This window comes from Myotis nattereri (assembly GCF_964212035.1).
Source record: "Myotis nattereri genome assembly, chromosome: 1".
In the NCBI taxonomy this organism is placed as follows: domain Eukaryota; kingdom Metazoa; phylum Chordata; class Mammalia; order Chiroptera; family Vespertilionidae; genus Myotis; species Myotis nattereri.
In genome coordinates, this window is record NC_138075.1 from 21,077,370 (window position 1) to 21,101,760 (window position 24,391).

Sequence of the window (24,391 nt, forward strand, 5' to 3'; positions counted from 1 at the left end):
CTCCCTCCCTCTCCACCTCCTATTCTCCCTCTTTAAAATCAATGAAAGCATGTCCTCAGTAAGGATTAAAAAAAAAAACACTTTAACTAAGTTACTAACACTTATTAAGTACTTACTATGTGTTAAATGAGATAATATGTGTATTATCTCATTTAATTCCACAACCACCCAAAAAGATAGACACAATTATTATCCCCTATTTTACAGATGAAGAAGCTATGGTTCAGAAAGGTTTAATTACTTGGTAAAGGCACCCAGCTAACTAGTGCCAAAGCTGGGACCTGAACCCAGAAACTGACTCCCAGACCACAGTGCTCTTTAACCACAGTGAAATATTTCTTAGAATACCTTGATACTTCAGGACAAAAAAGGGTTTTGAACCAGGACACAAGAGATCTGGATTGTGGGCCAATTCTGCCCCTACTTATGTAATCCTGATCAAATCATCCCATCTCTCTGAACCTTAGCGGGCTCATTTGTGAATGAGAGATGGAGCAGAATCAGGAATAGCAAGTGGGTAACATCGTGTCTCTCCTCTGTGACCACACATCAGACATCATTAATCCACCACAACAAGCAGTTACTGAGCCCAGGTGGAGACTCACTTATTCTCCACTCTGCTCTAAGACAACAACTACTTATCAATCGGAGTTAGCAAATGAAATATGTTTGCTTTCCCAGAGTTAGATTGTTTCTAAGGCAGTGGTTCTCAACCTTCCTAATGCCGCGACCCTTTAATACAGTTCCTCATTTTGTGGTGACCCCCAACCATAAAATTATTTTCGTTGCTACTTCATAACTGTAATGTTGCTACTGTTATGAATGGTAATGTAAATATCTGATATGCAGGATGTATTTTCATTGTTACAAACTGAACATAATTAAAGCATAGTGATTAATCACAAAAACAATATGTAATTATATATGTGTTTTCCGATGGTCTTAGGCAACCCCTGTGAAAGGGTCATTTGACCCCCAAAGGGGTCGCGACCGACAGGTTGAGAACCGCTGTTCTAAGGTGTCTTCTGACCCTAACAATCTACAACTGTGTTTACTGAGCTTCTAAAGACAACATTTCATTCCAGCCCCACTCCAACTGTAGTTGTCCTGACACCTCAATCTTCCTTCTGCAGAATGGGCATTATGTTACATGTGGTCCGCTCCACTTTCTTTGCTACCCACAATGAACACCACTCCAAGCCAATGCCCAATTTGAGTTACAAAAACTGGATCTACTATCAAGGTGGTCCAGCCAGGACCCTCCCTCACCTCTGCCTCAATCAGGGAGCCCAATAAAGGAGAGATCTAAGGGTAAGGCCACTGACAGGACAGAATGAAGGGGTACAGGTTCCTGTGCATTAAGCACTGTGTCTCCAGAAAATTTCAGTTCAAATGCAAATACTCCCTAGAGGTAGTAATGCAGGAAATTGTTTTCTGTTGTTGTCACTTTGGCAGGAGTTTCTTTAACCTGCCTGTTTTCCAGCTTCCCCAACTGAGAGGAGAATTCTATGGAATGGGATAGTTTCCAAAAATATAGGTTCTGTTTCAGAGAAGGCCATCCAAAAAGAAAGTTGCAGGAGGGGGCAACTGGGGAGGGCAGCTGCTAATGGCTGAGAAAGCTTAATGAATAAAACATGCTACACAGCTGCCAAGAATATTTGTATTTTAATAGGGAACACGTTTTAGCCAAAGAAATTAATCTCTAATGGTGGAATTACAAGCATCAGCAATGATTTAGGGAGGTATTAAGGAAAGAAAGTTGTTCCAGCATCCCTGAAATCCCAACGAATAAGCTGATGTGAGTGTGCAAGCCCTCAGCAAACAGTGCACATGCTGCAAATGTAAAAGATTAATAATATTACTGGCAACTTGTGACTCTGCCTGCCAGTGGGCAAGCCTGCCACCACACAGACAAACCCAGATGTCTACAGGAGCCCAGGACACGCACTCTTCAGTCTGGAAAGCATCCATTTGGGAGCCTAGCTGCCAGAAAAACTAAAGAGAACCCTTCCCTCCATGTGTCCCTTAATCATACACACTGAGAAGATACATAATTAATTTGTTCTCAACAGTTACTTTGCCGCTGGAAGAGTGATGGCACTTCTAGAATGACAATTACAGGCAGGAAAAACCAATGTCAGTCCACAAGCAGAATAACATATGCAGTCAGCCCTCTTCCCTTCCTTTCGTGTCCCTTCCCTTCCCTTCCCTTCTCCATCACCTCTGTCCAGGCCATGGGCCTGGGTGTGGAACAGGAGTCTCTTTCACTTCCTCACAGCCTGGCGATGTTGGGGGCTGGTGGGAAGGAACACAAAACAAAACTCAGCAAGATTCAGAGAAAGAGGCCTGATGCTAAGAGGGAATAGGTACAAAGCTCAGGTGCAATGTGAAGATCAACAGGCAGGGCATTTGGGGAGCAACTGAACATGCATAGGAATTAGATGACAAAAAAAAAACAAAAAAAAACTCCTGTTAATTTCATTATGTGACATGTGGTCAGCTCCACTTTCTTGTTCATGGTGATAATGACATGAATACTTAGGAAAACACATAAATAATGTGTGTCCAATGTAAGGCGTATATTAATACTTAGTCGTGTTAGAGATGCACATGGAAATGACAGGAGAAAAGCCATGATTTCTATCATTTAAAATTCTTCAGCATTGATTACAGCAACATCTTTTAGATCTAGGTGCCCGGTATATGGTTCTTCATATTATTCTCTCTACTTTTTAATCTGAAACTTTTCATATATTTTGTTTTGAAAACTCAAAGGCAGCTCCCAACCTGTTGTCCCTAACTCTTCATTGTTCCTGTGTTCTCAACCTGAGCCAGCCTCTCCCGTCTCATTTTGTACCACATGGCCTGTCATTCACTCTACTCCGTCACGCTGGCCTCCTTTCAGCTCTGTAACCGAGCCACGGATTCCCATCTCAGGGATTTTAGGCTTGCAATTTCCTCTTCCCAGGGCCAGCTTCATGGGCATGTGACCAGTGAGGCCACACTGAGCCCTACACTTGTGATTTTTTTTTTTTCACAAGTGCTTTCACCTTTATTTCTCTTGATAAACTCGTGATTGGGGCAGCTCATCGTAACAGGATTAAGTTGTGATTTAATATGGAAGGCCAAATAATGCCAACTCCCCCCTCCAACAAAGATGGCCATGACACAGAACCTGTGAGTGTGTTCCTTACATGGCAAAAGGGAATTAAGGTTACAGGTGTAATTAAGGTTGCTAATCAGCTGACCTTGAGACAGAGAGGTTATCTCAGATTACACAGGTGGGCCCAGTTAACGCTACCTTCACGGTGGGGTTCAGGATCTAAAGGAGGGACCGATGCACAAATGAAAATGCTATACAAGAAATATGAATTTAGAAGGCATGAGGGGCCAGATGGAGCCTCTTTCTTGAAGAGACACACCAACCTCTGGCCTGGTCCGCCTTTTATTTACTTGAATACACATTTGCCCTTTAACAATGCATACAGACATATCAAAGGTGATGTTTGGTAAACAGTAAAAGGATTATCAGGCTAGGGAATTGCCTTGAGCCACCACTATCTCAACATGAACAATCGTGCTTAGCCTCAGCCCTGCTAACACCCAAGGTCCTTCAGCCTTCCGTGTTTCTTGGTGCACACTCGTGACAGTATGTATCTGCAAGCGGTGGCTTCCCGCACCCAGTGTGGTCACGATGGTCCTGTTAAGTGGAACAGGGGGCGCACAAGAAGAGAACCAGAGAGGTGTCAGAGTGAGGACTTGCCCAGACATTGCTGGCTTTAAAGATGGGGAAAAGGTGCCACCAGCCAAGGAATGCAGGTGGCCTTCAGAAGCTACAAAAGACCGGCAGCCCCCGGGAGGAACACAGCTCTTCTGACGTGTTCAATTTAGCCCAGTGAGAATCATTTCAGACTTCTGATCTCCATAACTGAAAGAGAATAAATCTGTATTTTTTTGTTGTTGTGTTTTTAAATCTGCATTGTTTTAAGTCACTAAGTTTGTGATAGTTTATTACAGCAGCAATGGGAAACTAATAGCTGTCTTGAAATTTTTAATTTTAACTTCGAATTCGTGTTTTACAAGTGAAGCCTGATGGGACAATGGAGCACACACTGAGGGATTCAGCTCACACAAAGTCCCAATCCCTAGCGGGCTGCCCACTCCTCACCCCCAGGACCCTGGCTCCTGGGCCCCCCGCCTCCACCCCACAGTCACAGCTGCTTTCCACCCAGGGTGGCAACCAGGTTGCCCAGGTGAGGGAGGCCTACACTCTGCCATTGCCCTTCATCTCCACTGGGTGCCAGGGTGCAGACATAGTGTGGACAAAGGGACCACATGCTAACCTGACAGGCTCAGGGAAGGCCTGCATGGCAGTCTTGCAAACTCAAAGACCGAAAGTAACCACAAAGAATGGTCTGAAATTAAACTTTAACTAAAAGCAGTTATGGTGGGTAGTTATATCCTAGGCCAATATCCTCACTAACAAGTCAGCCTTTACCTTAACTGAGCCTATCTGTCTTTTTGCATCTATGATAACATACCCTTTGAAATGTCTAGGTAACTTGTAACTTCCCTTTTTCTGGACCCCTTGGGGCACAACTTAATGTGCTGGGCACCAGGGAGCTACCACAAATTCCTTCATTATCATGAAAAGTTCCTGCACCCACCTAAATATGTGTCCATCATTTTATTTTTTATCCAATCATAGGGCCTTCCCGCCCCCTTTGCCTTCTCCCGCCTCTCTAGTCTATCACCAATGGCTTTCAGGTAACCCACCTACATCCCTTTCCTTTGATTGCAATATATAAATACAAATGTAATCCGCCATTCTCTGAAGCATTATCTCAATTCGTTGAGGTTCTGCTTCCCGGCTACGCCGACAGTTTGGCTCAAATAAACTCACAAAAATTCTGTACAGGTTTCAATCGGTTTTTTTTACATTAACAATAGGAAGGGTCGGAGTCATACACATTATTCAATCCCCCCCCATATCCCAGACTCGCATCACCACCGCAAGTTCAACAGGCATCTTGGCAGGGACCTCTCACCCGCTCCCAATCCTGGTTCTGAGCATGTCCCAGCACAGAGGTTGCCACCTCCTGAAAGACAGGAGGACCAGAGATAACTGGGGACCACTGGGGGTGGGTAAGTCAGTATCGCCTTCCTGTGGCCCTGCATCCTAACCTGTTGTCTCTGTAGGTTAGGATGCAGGGCCACAGGAAGGCGATACTGACTTACCCACGCCCAGTGGCCCCCAGTTTGCTTTTGCAGTGGGCCCCAAAAATTATGTAGCCCACCCTGCCTCTTCGTCTAACAGTCTTCCCTCAGCTCTTTTCTTACTGGTTCTTTCATCACTTTCTAATTTCAACTGAAAAGTCCCCATCAGAGAGCCCTTCCCTAGCCCATCTTCAGTCACTTTTTATCCCATGAGCACATTTTATCTATTTTAGGGCACTCAGCAAGAGCTGACATTATCTTGTTTACTAACCTCCCGAATCCTCTACAAAGTACTTAGTGAGCCTGGCACGTGCCCAGTGCTATTCCAAGTGCTGTGGATAAAGCAGCAAGCGATCAGATCGAATCCTTGGCCTCCTAGAGTGGACACTCTGAGTTCCATCAACTGATAGTTATCTCTGGTCCCCTCAAGAATAGGCCATTGCATATCCTGCACCTCGCACAGTGCCTGGCACGTGGTGTGGTGGGTGCTCACTAAATATTAACTGCACAATTTCACTACATGAATGAGTGGCTTAGGTACTTGGCGCTGTGACCGTGTATAGCACAGAGATGTCCCTCTTCCTCCTCTAGCATGTGGGGCGTGAAGCTCTGTTCCATTAGCAAAAAACTGCAGGGAAGGAGAGGCCTGGAAACAGACTGGGGAAGGGGGCGGTACCCCAGATCCTGAACCACTCTGCCTTAAATTAGCCTCACATATGTCCCGCCATTATCAGTCAACAGTTTATTTGTATATTTAAGGGAAGTTATTCTGCTAATTGGACATATGTCTCATGGTTCTACAAGGAAAAGTCTATTAAAAAGGCTTGCTGTCGCCAGCAAGAGCTTTGAGGGAAGTTTTACTCAGGGACAGAAAGGAAGCTGAGTAGATTTTAATTTGTTAGAAAATAGCTGCTTGGGGCCAAGACAGTAAAGAAGCAGGAAATCAAGAACAGGCTATTTGATTATTACTGCTATTAACAAGCGCCTCGCTCACCCTTATGGCTGCAGAGTGCCTTCCATCAACTTTATTAGGTATACCATGGCCTTCTCACTATACCTGCTACTCCAGCAATTCCTATCCTGGAGGCATGGCTGGTGAGGCAAGAGAAATGCAGCTTGGCCAGGCCAGGATGAGTATGGCCTCATGGCCCCTGTGGCCCACCCTCCTGAGCACAGGAAGCTGTGAGAATTTGGGAGACCAAAGGGCTTCGAGGGAGAAATGGCAGAGGGCTGAGGGGATGGGAGAGAGGTAGCAGAAAACACTGGTTTCTCAAAGCTTGACAAAGGGTTCAAACTCCCTGATACAGCAAAGAAATCCACACCTCAGCTCGCCTGGAGGAATCTAGGGGTCAGCCAGTCCAGAAGAGACAGCCAGTAAGTCAAGTGGTCACAGGCACCTGCTCAGGAGCCACACTATTGCGGATAAATCCAAGACCCGGTTGGGTTGAATGCTGGCACCATATCCTAACCTGTGATTGTGACATTATTTAGAATTGATTGATTTCAGAAAGGAAGGGATAGGAAGAGAGAGATAAAAACATCAATGATGAAAGAGAATCATTGATCGGTTGCCTCCTGTACACCCCTTACTGGGGATCGAGCCTACAAACCAGACATGTGCCCTGACCGGGAATTGAACCGTGAACCTCCTGGTTCATAGGTCGATGCTCAACCACTGAGACACACTGGCAGGGCCTTGTTTAGAATCTTGAAGAGATCACCCTGGACTGGCTGGGTGGGCCCTAACTCCAAGGACAAGTGTCCTTTTAAGAAAGAGAAGAGAAGATGGAGGCAGAGAGTGGAGTGGTGCAGCCACAAGGAGTGCCGGGAGCCACCGGAAGCCAGACACGGCAATGAAGGATCCTTCCTGTGAGCTTCCGGAAGGAGTGTGGCCCTGCTGGCACCTTGATTTTGGACTTCCAGGCTCCAAAACTATGAGAGAATACATTTCTGTTGTCAGTGGCCACCGATTCGTGGTCATTTGTTATGGCAATCACAGGAAACTGAAACCTAATTACTAGCTGTGGGCCCTCAGACAAGTTAATCAATCTGCCTCAGTTTCTTCATCTGTAAAACAGGGCTGATGACAATCATATCTACCTCACAGGGTTGCAATGAAGTTCAAGAAGATAATAGAGAGCTCCTAGCATAGCACCTGTCCCTTCATGTTCAGTCCATGTAAACACTTGTTCTTAGCAACGGAAGCCATTAAAAATATAGTTTTCCAGGCCTCAACCCAGGATCATGGAAAATAAATCTTTAGAGTGTATGGTCTAGAAGTCTGCACTTTGTAAGGCTTCCCTGGTGACTCTAATTGGGTGGGAGTTAGGGCCCACCCAGCCAGTCCAGGTGGTGACTCTAATTACCAACAGCGAGCTGTCACACTCCCCTCCATGACAGACAGGCAGACAGTATCTCTCCCGGTTTGGGAAAGCTGCCCTTCCAGATACAGATGTCACCCTTGGTAAGCCACTACCTACCTTGGTGGTAAGGAAGTCCCAGCTTATGCCCACCCTGAATCCTTCATCACATAGCTTCAACCCATTGCCCTGCACTACCCACGGCAGAGGTAGAGGCCACTTGGGAGCTTTCCAGCGGGAAATGTAATCAGCAAAGGGAAGCCCAGCTGTGGTTAGTCTGGGACAGGGTGTGAGACAGGTAAGAATAGGCAGCAGCTGTGGTTTCTCCAGCTCTTGCCCCATTAGGTGCAGGTCAATGCAGTACCTCAACACAGCACTGTCTCTGGGGAGCAGGGCGCTCTGCCCTCCTCCACCCACCGTACAAGAACCAGGTGGCCCGGCAGTTGGAAAGCTGCTGCTCTGCGGCAGGAGGAAGCAACCCTGTGTGTCCAGGCAGACGGTGTTGGCAAGGGGACTGCAGACACATGCAAACGAGGAATCAGCTAATGTGATACTCGTGCTGATCAGGATGGAGAAACGCTGCATACAACAACAGCCTCCCATCACCTGAAACCCAGAGGCTTATTTTGTTTCATTTCAGCTGTGGCCTTTGGAAAGTGATCACTGCCTCTGAACAGCAGCAGCAAACACCACCACAACAGACAGCTTCCAGCCTGGAGCAGCACCAGGAGATAAAAGGGTGAGCTCGGAGAAGAGAAGAGCTGGAAAGAGAGGGGCCAAACCCAGCAGGAGAAAGACCAAGGCAATGGTGGGTGCAAGCCAGAGTTTGGGCCAGCGTCTACTATAGACAGTGCAGCCTGTGCTTCTCAAAGTGTGACCGGCACCAGTGACAGTGTGCAAAAATGTGGTAAAGAGGCAAATGGGGGTGGTACCCAGAATGCTTATTTGCATATGCATTAGACCCCCTAAAAAGAGAGAGCTAGCCTATCAAATCTGCAATTTCACAGACATTTTTCCCTAGAACAAAACCAAGTAATTGAAAAAGAGTCAACAGAATGAAAAATATCATACAAACAAAAAATGGCTGGTCGTAAGGAAGTCCATGGCAGTGATAAACAACCAAATCATGATTGAGCTCATGCCTGGTTAACTAGGAGGAAGGCTGAAGTCAGGGAAGAAGTACCTGGGGGCTGCAATTGTAAGGGTAAGGTGTTATTTCTAAAATAGTGAATACAGGGGTAATCACTACATTATTTTTATACATTAGCCTGGCACACAGCAGGCTTTTCTTAGGTCTTATATATTTCACATTTTTAAAAAGACAAGAAATACGCAAACCTGGCAAGATGGGACATTGTTATTGGCTGTGGTCTACAGCAATCAAGGGCTTTGAGTGGTCTGCTAGGAACTACAGAGAAGCCACTGTGCTGTGAGCCCCTCCAAGGGAAGCTGGGGTCATGCCAGATTTTCCTCCAGCATCCCCACTGGTGGGAGTGAACCCCCTCAGATCTCTCCCCAGACCACACCAAGGCCCAAGAGCCCACTCCTATGGAATGTTCCCCAAGTTCAGAAGGCTGTGGGGTCAGGGCCACTGCAGAAAGTTGTGCAGCTTTGCAATGCAGTACTCAGAGAGCTTTGGGTACACAGAAAACTAAAAAAGGACGTGCTAGATTCCATCACAGACTCTCATCCTATTCCAGAGGCCTGGTCCTGAGATGACCCAACTAGAGCAAATTAAATGCAGCTCATGTTCCTGCAGAAATTATCACAAACTGAAAAAGCCGGTCACCAAGAGAGCAAGGATTCAATTTTTCTCCTCCTCTAGGCAGAACACTCTCAGGCAAATGTTCCCTGATGACCAGCAAAAGAGGCACAGAGGGCACGGAAGCTCACTGAAAAGCTTCCACCCCAGGTTGACAGACACCGTGCATGCAAAAGAGCTGTGGCACAATTAGACACCACTGCTCCGGAGGAGGCCTTCCTGGGCATGCACCCCACGCCCGGCTGGGTGAGGAGACCCTCTCCTGTAGGGCTCCTATCCCCGCTCTTCATGGCCCAGGAGCTAGTTGCCATCAGGAACCGGAGCTGGAATGAAGGCAAATCAATCCTCCTGCAACTGTGATTTCACACCCACCTCCTCACTAGACTGTGAGCAACTGGAAGGCAGAGGACACATCTTATTTTCCTTTACATCTTCTGAGCCTGGGCCTCACACAGAATCTGGCACACAGCAAGCTCCATTAATATGGGTTAAAATGGATGGAAGAATTGGCCCAGCTAGTGTTGCTCAGTGGTTGAGTGTTGGCCTATGAACCAGGAGGTCATGGTTCGATTCCTGGTTAGGGCACATGCCTGGGCTGGAGTGCGATCCCCAGTAGGGGGCGTGCAGGAGGCAGCCGATCAGTGATTCTCATCATTGATGTTTCTCTCTCTCCCTCTCCCTTCTTCTCTGAAATCAATAAAAATATGTTTAAAAAATAGATGGAAAGTGGTGGAGACATGTCCTGACTTGGCCAGGATGGTCCCAGCTTTCAGAGAATATTCCTGAAGAGCCAGACACTGCTACAGTTCCCCTTGCAGAACAACAAGCTCTTTAAACTGCCAACTGCATTGCCTTCACTAAGCTGGTAGGATGGTTATCCTGCAAACTGGCAGCTTTTCCATAGCTTAAGAGTTGAAGCGTTTTCCCAAAGCACAGAGCTAGCATCTACCAATTCCTTTAGGGCAGTGGTCGGCAAACTGAGGTTCACGAGCCACATGCGGCTCTGTGGCCCCTTGAGTGTGGCTCTTCCACAAAATACCACGTGCGGGCGCGCACGTACAGTGCGATGGAAACTTCGTGGCCCGTGCGCAGAAGGCGGTATTTTGTGGAAGAGCCACACTCAAGGGGCCAAAGAGCCGCATGTGGCTCGTGAGCCGCAGTGTGCTGACCACTGCTTAGGATCTACACTCCCCTCTACCGAGGAGTGCAAATTCCAATTATTCGTTGAATTACTGTTTGGTTGATTGAGTGAATGGGTAAAGGAATACGAGGGAGGAGGCTCTATTGCCCTTCTTCCTCTTGCCCTGTGTTTCCCAAACTGACCCCAAGCAGCACATCAGCCTCAGGGCCCGCACCAGGGGGGACGGACCCCAAGGAAAAGCAACTGCAGCCACTGCAGCTAGTTGGCAAGAACAACTGCCCAACCCTCCTCTTCTTGGCAGGGTCCGGGCGTGTGGTCCCGGTCCCCATAATGAAAAAAAAACAAAAAAAAAAACAAAAAAAACAGCTGCCCAAGCTTCTTTGGTTCCACTTTCTACCCAACTTGGCTTTCCCCCAAGTTGAAAATTGATAAATGGAGACAATCAAGTATCAAATGCAAAAAATAAGAGATTGGACAAGACCTGGATATCCAAGCCCAAGCCCATGATCTGCCACAAACTTGCGGAGGCCTGAAGAAGTGACATCACGCCTCCTGACCTCCGGTTCCACCTCTGAATATCAAAGGCTTGAGCTAGCTGATGCCAAAGATGGCTTCCTCAAGTTCAATGGAATAATTATAAACAGAGGCATCACCCCACCGTAGCCCCTTACTCTACTCCTCTGGCCAATATCCACTGGTCATACTGAGTCCCTTTCCCCTGCAAACACCCTACCATATGCCATGGTTCTTAAGAGTGCCAGCATATGACCCTCCCTCTTAATTCGGATTTCAGTAATGCCAAAATTGCTATACCCTACTCAAGCACCTGTGTCCTTCAACAAGGTCAGGTGTAAAGGCTAGCTGAATTTAGTAGGCACAAAAGGTCCTTGCAGCACATTTAAAACTATCTCCCATTCTGAGGGTAAATCTTGCAGGTGAACCTCCTATCTCTGTTTCACACAAGCACGTGGAGGGAGCGCCATCAGGGGTGTAATGCTTCTGACTTCTCCTCTCCCTCTCCCTCACGCCTTGTGGCAGGAGGAACTGCAGCTGGTGAGTTGGGAGAAGCACAGCATGGTGGGCTCACCCCTTCCTCTCTCCTCCCCTTTGGGACCTTCATACCTGCAGAGCACTGTTACTCAGCGCCTCCCTGACCTAGGACGCAGGCCCCTGAGAGGCTTGCCCTGCCAAGTCTGCCTGGTAGATAAGTCTAACAAGTTCAGGGGAGAAGTCCAACAAAGCCCACTCACTCACAGACCCAGGACACATGCTCCAGCCCAGCATTTATCAGTAACAGGCTGACAGTTTGCTCCCTACCTGCCAGAGTCCTACAACTCCTGGGTTCTGCTTCTTGGGCAAGGAGGAAAAGAGCACTAATCATTCCCTCCCCATGCCCAAATATTAAGTATTATAGTAACTAATAGGACACCCACTGCTGTCCTAAAGCATCTGATACCATGGGAGCCCAGTGACCCAGTTAGTGACACAAAATTGAATTCTGCTAAAAAGCTTCCTAGTCATGCCCTGGCCAGTGTTTCTAAATGGTTAGAGCATTGGCCCCAGCATCAAAGGGTCCCAGGTTCAATTCACAAGTCAAGGGCACATTCCTGGATTGCAGGTTCCATTCTCACCCTTGGTCAGGGCAGGTAAGGAGACAACTAATCGATGTGTCTCTCTCCCATCAATGTTTCTCTCCCCCACCCCCCCTTCCCTTCAACTCTCTCTCAAAATCAACAGAAAAAAAATAACCTCAGGTGAGGATTAACAAAAAATAAATAAATAAATTAGCAAACTTCCCAGTCACAGCAGCAATCAAGGTCCCCTCTCATTAGTAGGACTCTGATTAAGAAAGGAAAAGGCACATGCAACCTCTCTCTCTCTCTCTCTCTCTCTCTCTCTCTCTCTCTCTTTCTTTCACACACACACACACACACACACGCTCACTCTTCTACTCACTGTCTGACATCTGACAGAGTAAAAGCTCAAAAAATATTCAGAAACTGGTAACTTTAAGCATTCGCATTCATTTAAGGTTTAGTAAAACTTCGCTCTAGAAGTTTCCATGGCATAAAACTTGGCATCTGGTCTCTCTATGACCTACCTCTAATTGTATTTGCCAGTGTGTCCATTCTCTCACCCTTACCCTAGTCTCCAGACACAGAACTAATGTCTGTTTCCTACAGACGATCTCTAAAATTTTACCCATCAACCAAAATCATCTTGTCCTCAGTGCCATGGGTTTCAGTCTTAACCACCTTTCCAAACCCAGCTCAAATACCCCCTAATTAATTCAGTCTCACCCATCTGAGGCCACTGTCCCTACTTCTGTATTCCTTGGGAGTTTTAACTACACTGGGGGTGAACAAATCAGTTAATATATTGTAGATAATTAGAGGCAGGTTTCTCACTGTCAGAAAAATAAAGTAAATGTAAGGAAAGGGAGAAGGCTAACTGAACTCTGTGATGTTAGACTAAAATTGAAGATAACAGTATGAACTCATGATTTTTAATGGATGGGTGAGTGGATGGGTGAACAGATAGATATAAAGATAGATGAGTGTATTCATGAATAAGTAAACGTACATATATTTCCTGGCTCTGTCTCTTTGGAGAGTCTAGAAACAATAACACCCCAAAAGCATATGCATCCACACCTTGGTTTCTAAATATCATTCTCCAGTAAAAGGAGAAGTGATTGATTACAAGGCTAGAGCAAGGAAAATATAAGGAGAGCCTGGGGCATCTTGTGGTACCAAAAACTGAGATGGTGTCCAAAAATGATAAAGCGTATCAAAAAGACACAGGAGCCCGGCCAGGGTGACTTAGTGGATTGAGCATCGTCCCATGCACCAAGAGGTCACTGGCTAGATTCCCAGTCAGGGCACATGTCCAGGTTTGAGGCTCAACCCCCAGTAGGGGGTATGCAGGAGACAGCCGATCAACATTTCTATCTCTCCCTTTCCCTTCCTCTCTCTCTCTAAAAAATCAATAAAAACATATTTAAAAAAATAAAAAGACAGGAGAAATCTGATGAGTTCCCAATGGCCACCGTTTGAACAATTTGGGTAATAAAATTAATAATAATTGTTTTTGGATTATAACTCATAGAATAAAACAAGTGTCCATGCTCTAACAGGTTTGGCTCAGTGGATAGAGCATCGGCCTGCAGACTCAAGGGTCCCAGGTTCAATCCCAGTCAAGGGCATATACCTTGGTTGCGGGCACATCCCCAGTGGGGAGTGTGCAGGAGGCAGCTGATCGATGTTTCTCTCTCATTGATGTTTCTAACTCTCTATCCCTCTCCCTTCCTCTCTGTAAAAAATCAATAAAATATGTTTTAAAAAAATCAATAAAATACTTAAAATAAATATTTGTAAAAAAAAAAAAAAAACAAGTGTCCATGAGTTCATAGTGATAAAAAAAAATTTCAGTAAAGAACTGAAGGAGAAGGGACACTTCTTCCTTATAGAAGAATTCCAATTAATAAACGTAGAAATAAGAACAACAGGAATCATTAACTTGTTCGTTAAAATGATAAGGAGCCAACAAGGCAAACTCTGTGCTTCTGAGTCGCCGCTCTGGCTGGATTAAATAATCCCCATGTTTAATTAAGTAAAGCCTCTCATCTCTGTTCTTACAAACTCAGTTGGGGCAAAGCCACTGCTACTGCTTTACAGATAGAGGTGCTTTGTGGTGAGCCAGAAGCCAAAATGGCTCAAATTCTACCCACACCATCCAAACCTCTCCTCATACTATTTTGGAATTTCTGAATTTCATTTCTTCCTGAGAGATAAGTCCTGCTGTGACCTATCAAAACCCTGATTGTGCTTTAAGATCCAGCTTGCTCCTCTGAGATTTCCCAGTGTATCAGGACTCATTTATTTGCAAGTAATAGAAAACTGAACTCAAACCATGCTAAGCAAAAAGATAATTTCCTGGCACACATAACTAAAAAGTCTAGCGGTAGTCTGGCTTTAGTCTCCGTTAGATCCAGGGACTCAAATGACACATCTCTCCACAATACTGGCTGCATTCACAAATGGGCTTTCCAGTCAAGGGGGCAAGACGGCTACCAGTAGCCCTAAGCCAACATCCTATACTCTCTGCTCATCCAGCAGAAAAGACACTGTCCTATGGGAGACACCCCCAAAAGTCCTGGAGCTTACGCTCACTGCCCAGCCTGGCACAGGTGCCCTCCCTGAATCAATCTCTAGGGCCAGAGGAATGGGCCTAAGTCACATGCCCACTCTTGTAGCTGAGGATAGAATGAGCCCCATTCAAACCTGATGGTGAGTACCTGAGACATGACTAATTCCCCAAAGGAAAGTTTAGATGAGAATGGTTTGTTTTTTTTTTAGAATGGTTCTTGATAAGAATGGTTCCTGAGCTGTAGAATTAAGATATGTCCACTTTACCCCAACCCCTCGGTCAGAATAAACTGTCCTACATCCTCCAGCCCATTGTCTGAAAGTCAAGCATCCTGAGCACCAGGGATCTCATTCTCAAAGCCCCTGGGCCCCACCCCACACCCTCAGCTGCTTAGCAAAGTGCCACTGGGCCCCTAGGAAACACTCTACATCGGGTCCCACCCCCTCCTGATTCAGGGCTGAGTCACTGAGATCCAAATCAGCTGAGCACCAACCTTGAAAGTGCCTGCCAAGCTCATCCCCTGGCTCTGGCGTACTCCAGGACCTGGGGACGCTGCCTTGACAGGTGAGATAATTATGTTTTACCCTTCGCTCACTCCTTTATCAGTCACTCGGTTGAGAACAGATAAGTGTTCTGATGGAAGAACACACTCCTGCAGTATTTACCTGTTCTCTTTAGTGCCAGCCAGCTCCTCCTTCCAAGGCACAACTCTAGGGCCAGCCCATGCCCGTTATATGGTGCCAACTACCATGTGCTGCCCTCTTGTCAAATGCCAGGCTGCACTTTCTTATTCAATTTCCCCAGGCCCTGCGGCACCCCGGCCTTTCAGATAACTTACACATGGAAGGCGACTGTCTCCATGGCACCCCTGCCCCTGCCTGCTCTGCCCTTGGCCCTCTCTGCAGAATGTTACTCTGGTGAGTTCCAAGGCCCATAGCATTAGTTAGATGGACAAAGGAGGGCAGAGAAAAGGGGGGGAGGGCGGGGGGGGGCATTAAGTGCTACAGACTTTGAGACCTTCCAATACAAACTTTCACTCATGCATTCATTCAACAAACCTTTATTCTGAACCTACTGTGCCCGGGATCCTGTTGTAGGTGCTTCAGACGCAGAGAAACACAACACAGACAAGTCCCTGTGCCCATGGAGCGCACCTTCTAGAAGCCATCTGACTAATTTACATTTACATTTACATTTCACAAAATATTCCTTAATGATGGGTATAACCATCTCCAGCCTACAGACAAGGAAAATGGCAGCTCCCAAAAGGACTTCGCCAAAGCTGAGGCACAAACTCAGGTCTTCTGATTCCAAACCTTACTCTCTTTCTGGGGCCTCTCGCAAGGCAAGTAGCTAGCAGGTGCAGCTTGGCATTGACACAGGCATTCAATCAACTCAATCCCGGGCATCATCACTAGAGGTAGAAGTTATAAAAAAGACCCAATCCCTGATTGAACAGAATCTATAGTCTTAAGAGAGAAAAAGACCAACTATCATTTGTGGCAGGAATAAAGGTAGGGTGATTAAATTCAAAGAGGAATCTATCTCTAAAATAATACACAGGAAATAATGACCTCCTTCAGGCAGGAAAATTGGGAACCTGAGGAACAGAGATCTGAGAATCATTTTGTATGTTCAAATATTATATATTTTGAATTGTGTGCCATGCAAAACTATTTCCTATTAAATGACACTTTGAGGATGCAATCAGCCAAATCCTGAATGTGGAAAATTCTAGGGGATAAATGATCTGGTTCTTCAATAAGCAAAAAAGCTCAAAAAAAAATAATGAAAGAAAAGAGGCAGGGGAAATATAGATTTGAAAGGATTCAGGAAACATCAACCAAATGCAACATTTGTACCTTATTTGGATCCAGATTTGAACAAACCAACTTTAAAAATATTTTTGGGGGACAACAAGGAAGATTTAAATGTGGACCATTAGAAGTTATTAAGGAATTATTTTTGTTAGGTATGATCATGGTTTCTTTAAAGGTCCTTATCTATTAGAAATACATACTGAAGTACTTACACATGAAATAATACGAAGCCTGAGACTTGCTTTTAAGTACTTCAACAAATAATAATAATAATAAATAAATGCATAAAAAATAAACAAAGGAATAAAGGGGGAAATAATAAGACAAGATTAACAAAATATTGATCATTGATGAAGCTGAATGACAGTCCCACAGGACTTCATAACACTATTCTCTCTACCCCTATGGATGGCTGAAATTTCCATAATGAAAATGTTAAATAAATTTTTAAAAATTAATTATTCCATCCACCAAAGATGATTGATAAGGGGAGGTGTTTGAGCTGAGTCTGGAAGGATGACTTGGAATTTTCTAAGGGGCAAAGAGCTGAGCAAAGACATATCTTTCTGGAGGAACCATAAGTATCTACATTTGACCCCAAACTCAACTTACATTCAACAAAGATGCCCTCTTATTTGATGCCCCAACTCTCTGGCATATCTAGTCACAGCATCAAAATCAACCACCCTATTCCAAGTGAGAACAGAGTTGTGTGGAGTCGACAGCTCCACCCAGAGGCCTACAAGAGGCCCCAGTGTCGCCCTCAGAGGACAGAAAAACAATTAACCTCTTTCAACTTGGTTTTGCCTGACAAAGCAGTTTGGAAGCCAGCTGAGTTATCTCAGAGACAGAGCCTTCCTTCCTCCTGAGTCATCCCAGAAACACACCCCAGCCTCCCTGACAGTGCCTTGTAGATCCATGGTCTTGGCACTACAGGATCCAGCTTGATGTCAGCCTGGCAGCCCAGCCCCTTCTGGATGCCACAGCACCTCCAATGAGGAGGTGGTCCTTCCCTCCTTCCTCCCCAGACCCCATCCTCGATCCCCACACTGGCCCCTGCACACAGGAAGTGTGCTGCCTTTGCAGCCACTTCGGGACTTACTCAGTCCTGGTCTGGCTCAGACGGGTCCCATGAGTCCTTACCTCAGAGCGAAGCTGTGCATACTCCTCTGAGCCATAGGGGACACTCCTCAAGGAAGTGAGATAGTCGTAACTGATGACAGCTGTCTGTGAAGCAAGGAAGGGGAAAGCTTAGTGCCCCGGCATCAAATAGGACCCCTCTGCCAAAGAACTGAAGCTGCAGGCCCCTAACATTGGGGAACCGGTAGTCCCACCCCTCAGACACTATGCCCCCAGATTTTTTTTTTTATTGTTTAAAGTATTACATACGTCTCCTTTTTCCCTGATTCTGCCCCCAGGTCTTAACCTGGCTGGCTTTTTCCTGCTAATCAGAGCTCTGCACAAAGGCCACTTCTGCAGAGTTCCAATCTAAAGTTGCCTCACCCACCAGGAACTCTCAATTGTCTGTCATAACAAACCACCATCCAAAATTACCTTGCTCACTTGTTTCCTTGTATATGGACTGTCTCCCCTGTGCTAGAATTTCAGCTCTATGGGCGCAGGGGCTTGTCCTTACCGTGTCAGGCATATAGGTAAATGCTCAGTAAATACTAATTGAATGAGGGCTGTTGGGTAAGCTTATCCCACTGTCTGTATCACTAATAAACATAATTTTATATTTATGTTGGCTCTAGCAGCATAAGTTTTGATTCTTGGTCCCTTGGCCAAAACTCCAAGAGAAGACCCCTTAACCCCGGGTGAATCAGAAGACTACAGTCTCCCAGATATCTCAGGCATGGAGGAACTGTGGAGATTGCCTCGCCCAAATATGCCCTTTTAGAATTGAGCAACTGAGGTTAAAGTGAGGACATACTCACACCCTAGAGCAGTGATGATGAACCTTTTGAGCTCGGCGTGTCAGCATTTTGAAAAACCCTAACTTAACTCTGGTGCCGTGTCACATATAGAAATTTTTTGATATTAGCAACCATAGTAACACAAAGATTTATATTTTTGATATTTATTTTATACATTTAAATGCCATTGAACAAAGAAAAATCAACCAAAAAAATGAGTTGGCGTGTCACCTCTGACACGTGTGTCATAGGTTCGCCATCACTGCCCTAGAGGTTAAGGTGAAAAGGAAAATAAGGGGGGGCAGGGGAAGGGCTTGCAACATAGTTCAGTATCTGGTTAAAACTGTAGTCTTACTTCCCCACTCTGACAGACTTGGGTGGCGCTGCAGAGCCTAACCCCAGGGCCCCGCCACAGCTGATTTGGGCAGAGTTGTGGAGCATGCCCCCAAGGCCCCGCCAAGACTGACGGGCAGAGCTGCAGGGACCCTCAGGGGCCCACCTGCCACAGGAGATATATAGGTCAGAGCCTCCCCACGAGTTCAGTTCAAGGTTTGGATCTGGAATTCCCCTTTACTTAGCAGATCTGCGAAATAAAGGTTAAACTTTCCTCCCTCAGAGTGCTAGCTGATCATTCTCTCGTGCATTCTGCCACAACAAAGGGGCTTACAAAGCTGATACTGAGAGGAGTTTGTTCCTTCATCTACACCCCAAAACTTTATTCCATCTGACATATACTTGTTGAATGGCAACCACAACCCAGACCTGGTCACTAAGCAGCGCAGAAGAACAGTCAAGACCAGAGCCCTCTCCTTTAAAGCAGTGATGGCGAACCTATGACACGCGCGTCAGAGGTGACACGCCAACTCATTTTTTTGGTTGATTTTTCTTTGTTAAATGGCATTTAAATATATAAAATAAATATCAAAAATATAAATCTTTGTTTTACTATGGTTGCAAATATCAAAAAATTTCTATATGTGACACGGCACCAGTTAAGTTAGGGTTTTTCAAAATGCTGACACGCCGAGCTCAAAAGAATCACTGCTTTAAAGAATGCACAGCCTAGTGCAGCCGTAGGCAAACTACGGCCCGTTTGAAATGAATAAAACTAAAATAAAAAAAGACTGTACCCTTTTATGTAATGATGTTTACTTTGAATTTATATTAGTTCACACAAACACTCCATCCATGCTTTTATTCCGGCCCTCCAGTCCAGTTTAAGAACCCATTGTGGCCCTCGAGTCAAAAAGTTTGCCCACCCCTGACCTAGTGGCTGATTTATAAAGCACTGGTAAAGACCTTCCTCCCTTCTGTCCAACTGTTCAAATCCCTAAAGCTCTATCAAACCCTGCTTCCCCTATGGCACTCATCCTGACTCCCAGCCCAAGGGCTCACTCCTGTGTCTGAGGCCCCACAGCAGTGGTCATCCGAGTCACTCATGTTGAGCCAGTGCATGGCTGTAGATTGTTTTCTGACCCATTCACATGAGCACTTCTCAGCCAGAAGCTCCTTCAAAGCTTTGTCTAAGTGGGACAGTTTGCTTCTACTCCTCAAAGCATATGAGACAATGCTAGACCCCAAAAAGGCACTCAAAAAACACAGAAATCGTTACATAGTCCATGCTCTGCTTATCTATTGTCTGTCGTGATTCTCTGACTTGGCTTTCCCTAGAAGGTAGGCACTACAGCAGCCTCCCCTCTGAGCTAGGCCAGGGAGAAGACTTGATAACACCAAGTATTAAAGAAATGGTTGGACAACAACCCAAACAGACTGTGCATCAGAATACAGCTATCCCAGGGGGAGAAAGGATGAGCTCATCCTGCAGGACACAGAGGAGGAAAGAAAGCATGAAGCATGTAGGAATCTACCCACAAGCAAATGGGACAATGATATAGGCTACCTTCCACAGAGGACACACAACAGAATGATGCTCCTGAGCCAGTGGGCAAAACCATCAATGGTCACATCGTCAACTCAGATTCTCAGTCAGTTAGGGGACTGGAGGGAATCCCCAAAGTTCTCTGAGGCCTAGATGCTGACTATGAGCCCTGCATCAAGAACCATTCACACTAGCTTATTGGAGAGAGAGGGGAGGAGAGAAAAAGAGAGAGAGAGAGAAAGGGAGGGAGAGGGAGGGAGAGGGAGAGAGGGAGGGAGAAGGAGGGAGAGAGAGACCAAGTTTTCTGATACAATTTAATCAAAATGGCAAACCCTTCTTTTCAGGTATTCACCGAGGAGCGCTGTCCTCTGAGTCTGTCACTAAAATCAGATATGGAACTTAAAACGTAGGCTTTCACACAAAGATCCTGTACAATCCTACTCTCCTTAACTTCAGGACGGCAGAGGTTGTGTATACAGGGATGTCGGAATGAGAAAGTATATATCCATGCCTGCGCAACAGTGTAGAGGGAGCTTTGCACATGTAAGGATAGGTACATGTGTAGCTCCACAAATGTGTGACCAGCATGTCCATCTGCTACATCTATGAACACCTGCACGTAATATGACAGTTCCTTTCCGCCCCCAATTGGAAAAAAAAACACCTACCGTAGCAACTGCTCTGCCCACCCTGACAGCACCAAAGTCATTAGGGTCCAAGTACTTGTTACTGTAGAGGTAGAAGCCAGAGGCAGCAAAAGCCATGCTGGTCCAGGAAGCGAGCTTGAGAGCCCTTCTGGCCATGTTCCCAAACTGCAGAAGGCAAGTAGAGAAAGAGGAACAGTTGAGTTTCATAAACAGACCAGGATTCAAATCTAGGCTCTTAATAGATTGTATGATCTTGGGTCATTTTCTTAATCTCATTGCGCCTCAGTTTTGTTTGTAAGACAGTATCATACCGAACTCAAAAGCTGTTGGGATAAAATAAGATCATGTATATAATAAACTCAGCACAGTACCCAGCACACAAGCCAACTCTCAACACAGCCCTTGCCCATGTGGTGCTTACACGCTAAGTGGGATGACAGGTCATAAGCACACAGACATAATATATTAGAATGCCAGCTGGTATGAAGTGCTGAGAAGAAAAAGAGGGCAAGAGGAAAGATGATGAATATGTGACGAGACGTGCCTTTTTCTATAGGAAAAGTGGCAGAGCATGTCAACAGTCGTTACTTGTAACTATTATTAAACCACCATGCACACACAGGCGTCATTAGGCTTCTATGCCCAGGTCAGAAGCAGCCAGGTAAGCCTTCCACATTTGGCTGATTTTCGTTAGAACAGACTGCCCCTTGTCTAGACTGTGAGCTCTTTCAGTGCAAACACCATAACTGACACTCACAGAGCTGTAGGGCGCTTTACGGTCAGGGTTTCAATGTCCACCTGCTGACCTGATAGGTTTAACCAAACCCACACTCACAGTCAGTGGGACCAAGTAGGCTTCTGACCCCATGATACCTTCTCCCACCCTACTTGTACCTGCCCAGTCCACCATGGCTACACAGTCACTCTTTGGGGCTACTGCACTCAGTGGGCTGCTTCTCCTGGGAATTCTAATCAGACTAGTCTTCAGCCACAGCTGCAGCTCCCAAGGGAGAGGTGAACCCAGGAGAGATGCACCAGCAAACCACTCTCCCGTGGGGTCTCACCTCACTCGGATGAAGAGTGAAGGCCCTGGCATGACTTACAAGATCCTACTTGACCTGACTGCCCAATTCCGTCCAGGGTCTCAGCCCTTCCCACCTTCCCCCTTGCCACCTCACTCCAAGGGCACTGGCTGTTGCTCAAACATGCCAGGCACATTCTGGCCTCAGGGCCTTTGCACATGCTGTTGTCCTACCTGGAACAGGAGTCAACAAACTATTTCTCTAAAGGTCCAAACAGTAAATGTTTTTTTATTTACAGGCTACAATATCAGAACTATTCAACCCTGCATTGTAGCTCAAGGCAAAAAGCAGCCTAGATGACACGTAAAGTAATGGATGTGACCAGATTTGGTTCTCAAGCTATCGTTGGCCAAACCTTGGCTTAGCTCATAGTAGGTATTCCAAAAGTATTTACTAAGTGAATCAATCAATGAATGGATAAACTATACCCCATGAGCCTGCACAGAGCCAGTAACAACATACGTCCCCAGGTGAGAATCACATACCCAGGGCTGCCAGTTGGATAGCCATCCCCCTCTGGGCACCCCCAGCACCAGCTCCCAGCCCTCGCCTCCTCTGAACCCCATCTCCTAGTGCACCATCCTCCACATCTGTCCTTGTAGGCGATGAGGCCACCCTTAGCCTTGAGACAATCTCTGGGTGGGGAAGCAGCTGCGAAATAGACATAACTCCCAAGACCTGGTTTTCATACAAATGTCCGCAGAAATAAAAGAGGTGGAAATTGAAAAACATAAAATAGATGATATAGGAGCCAAACTGTGTCTAAATAGACTGAAGCTGGAGTTTTCCAGAAGGTGTCAGGGAGTCTTTAACATGCAAATGAGTTGCTTCCCTCAGGGTATTTTAAAAGACCCTGTCAGCCGTGAAATATGTCAGTCCATGAAAAACACCTCTCATTATTAAACCCTTTGCTAATGGATCACCTACTCTCTTCTGTTTACTTGCCTTTTTACTTTCACCTGAGTTACCTCTCATAACAACATACATTTGAAGGGGGAGGGGTGGTGGAGGTCACCAAGACCCTACACCTAACCATTAGATAAATAACATTAGCAATTACTAACCTTTACAAAGCCCTTTGCACTCATTATCGCATTTGATATTCCACACAGCCCAGTGAGGTGAGAAATATTACTACCAGCCCCAGGTATAAGTGAGGAAACCAATGAGCACAGAGGGCGAGTGATTTGGCCCAGGTGGCTCAGGTAGTAAATGGTGGAGTAAGAGCTTGGGCCCTACTCTTTATGACAGGTGACCCCTTTGAAAGGCCCTCCCAGACCTCTCCTCACCAACATTCTTACCACTGTTCACACGTTAACTAAATCAGCCACTCTGGGCAGGGACTATGATTTCTGACCCTCTACCACACCCAAGCAATGCCAGGCATATGGAAGATGCTGCTTGGAGCCCTGGAAATCAACATGTCACAAAAGCAACCAAAGACCTCACTAGAAACAACCGATTCTAGCCTATGAGACATTTAGGAGAGCTGTGTTATTGCCAAAACTATGATTAGAGCCCATTTCATTGGACCCCGGGGAACACCGCGGTGGGTGATGAAATGAGGCAACAGGGAAGTCTGGAAGTTGATGGGCAAATGAAATATCCATTCCCTGGACAGAACTAAATGGGGAACCTCACACTTACTGTTCACGGGCCTATAAGTGGCTGGACCTTTTCAGTTACCATCCCTCCCCACGTTACATTCTGTGACAATAAGCCTGGAATCATCTCGCCCTGCTTGGTGCCCAGGTGAGAATGGTCACAGAGGAAAAGCAAATAGGGCCCAACTTCCATTACGCCTGTAAAATGATCACAGCCTCTTCCCATTTCCTAGACAGACTATTAGACAAATGAGCCTTATTTTTCCTGGTTACTGGCATGGATAAAAAGCAAACAAGGCAGATGGTTCCATCATGTCTTGTGTCTGGAAAGATGTTGAGTCTATGCCCAGGTTTTGGCCTGGGCCGGTTTGTAATCTGTTCTGCCCTATAGAGAGTGATGCAGTCCCAGCGTAACCACACTCCCCTTCCTAGTGTTTGATGCCCAGAAGGTGGCTGAATCAATATTGATTAAATAAAGGAATCCCTGACTGATGCCAAGGTCCCAGAGTAGACAGGGAAAATAAATCTCATCCAAGCAAGGAATAGAGGTTCTTCATTCTCCTGGGAATGAGGGCCTCAGGGAGAACAGTGGAAAACCAAGTGTCAAGAGCCAGCAGCAGGCTAAGCAAGAGGTAGAATGCCAAGTGCTTAAACATCTCATGTAACTTGCACAATGTATTCTGAGGTGCACACTACTAGGGCCTCATTCTACAGATAAGGAAGTTGAGTTTTAGAAAAGGTAAGAAACTCGGCAGGGAAGCTAATAAGTGATGGAGCCTGAACTTGAATGCAGGTGTGTCTTTCCAACCAGAAG

General features: G+C 46.0%; 1 protein-coding gene across 7 annotated transcripts in view; it reads right to left on the reverse strand.

Moving 5' to 3' along the window:
• Positions 1 to 21,047, reverse strand: part of ADCK1 (aarF domain containing kinase 1) — a gene marked incomplete at its 5' end in the record, with an annotated part of 106,373 nt that extends 85,326 nt beyond the window's left edge. For all 7 annotated transcript variants that reach the window (XM_081083852.1, XM_081083850.1, XM_081083849.1 and 4 more), the window contains 2 exons: positions 17,593 to 17,676; positions 20,913 to 21,047. In XM_081083852.1, coding sequence (XP_080939978.1) covers positions 17,593 to 17,676; positions 20,913 to 21,047 — 219 coding nt within the window. The remainder of the gene's footprint in view (positions 1 to 17,592; positions 17,677 to 20,912) is intronic.
• Positions 21,048 to 24,391: the final 3,344 nt, after the last annotated feature.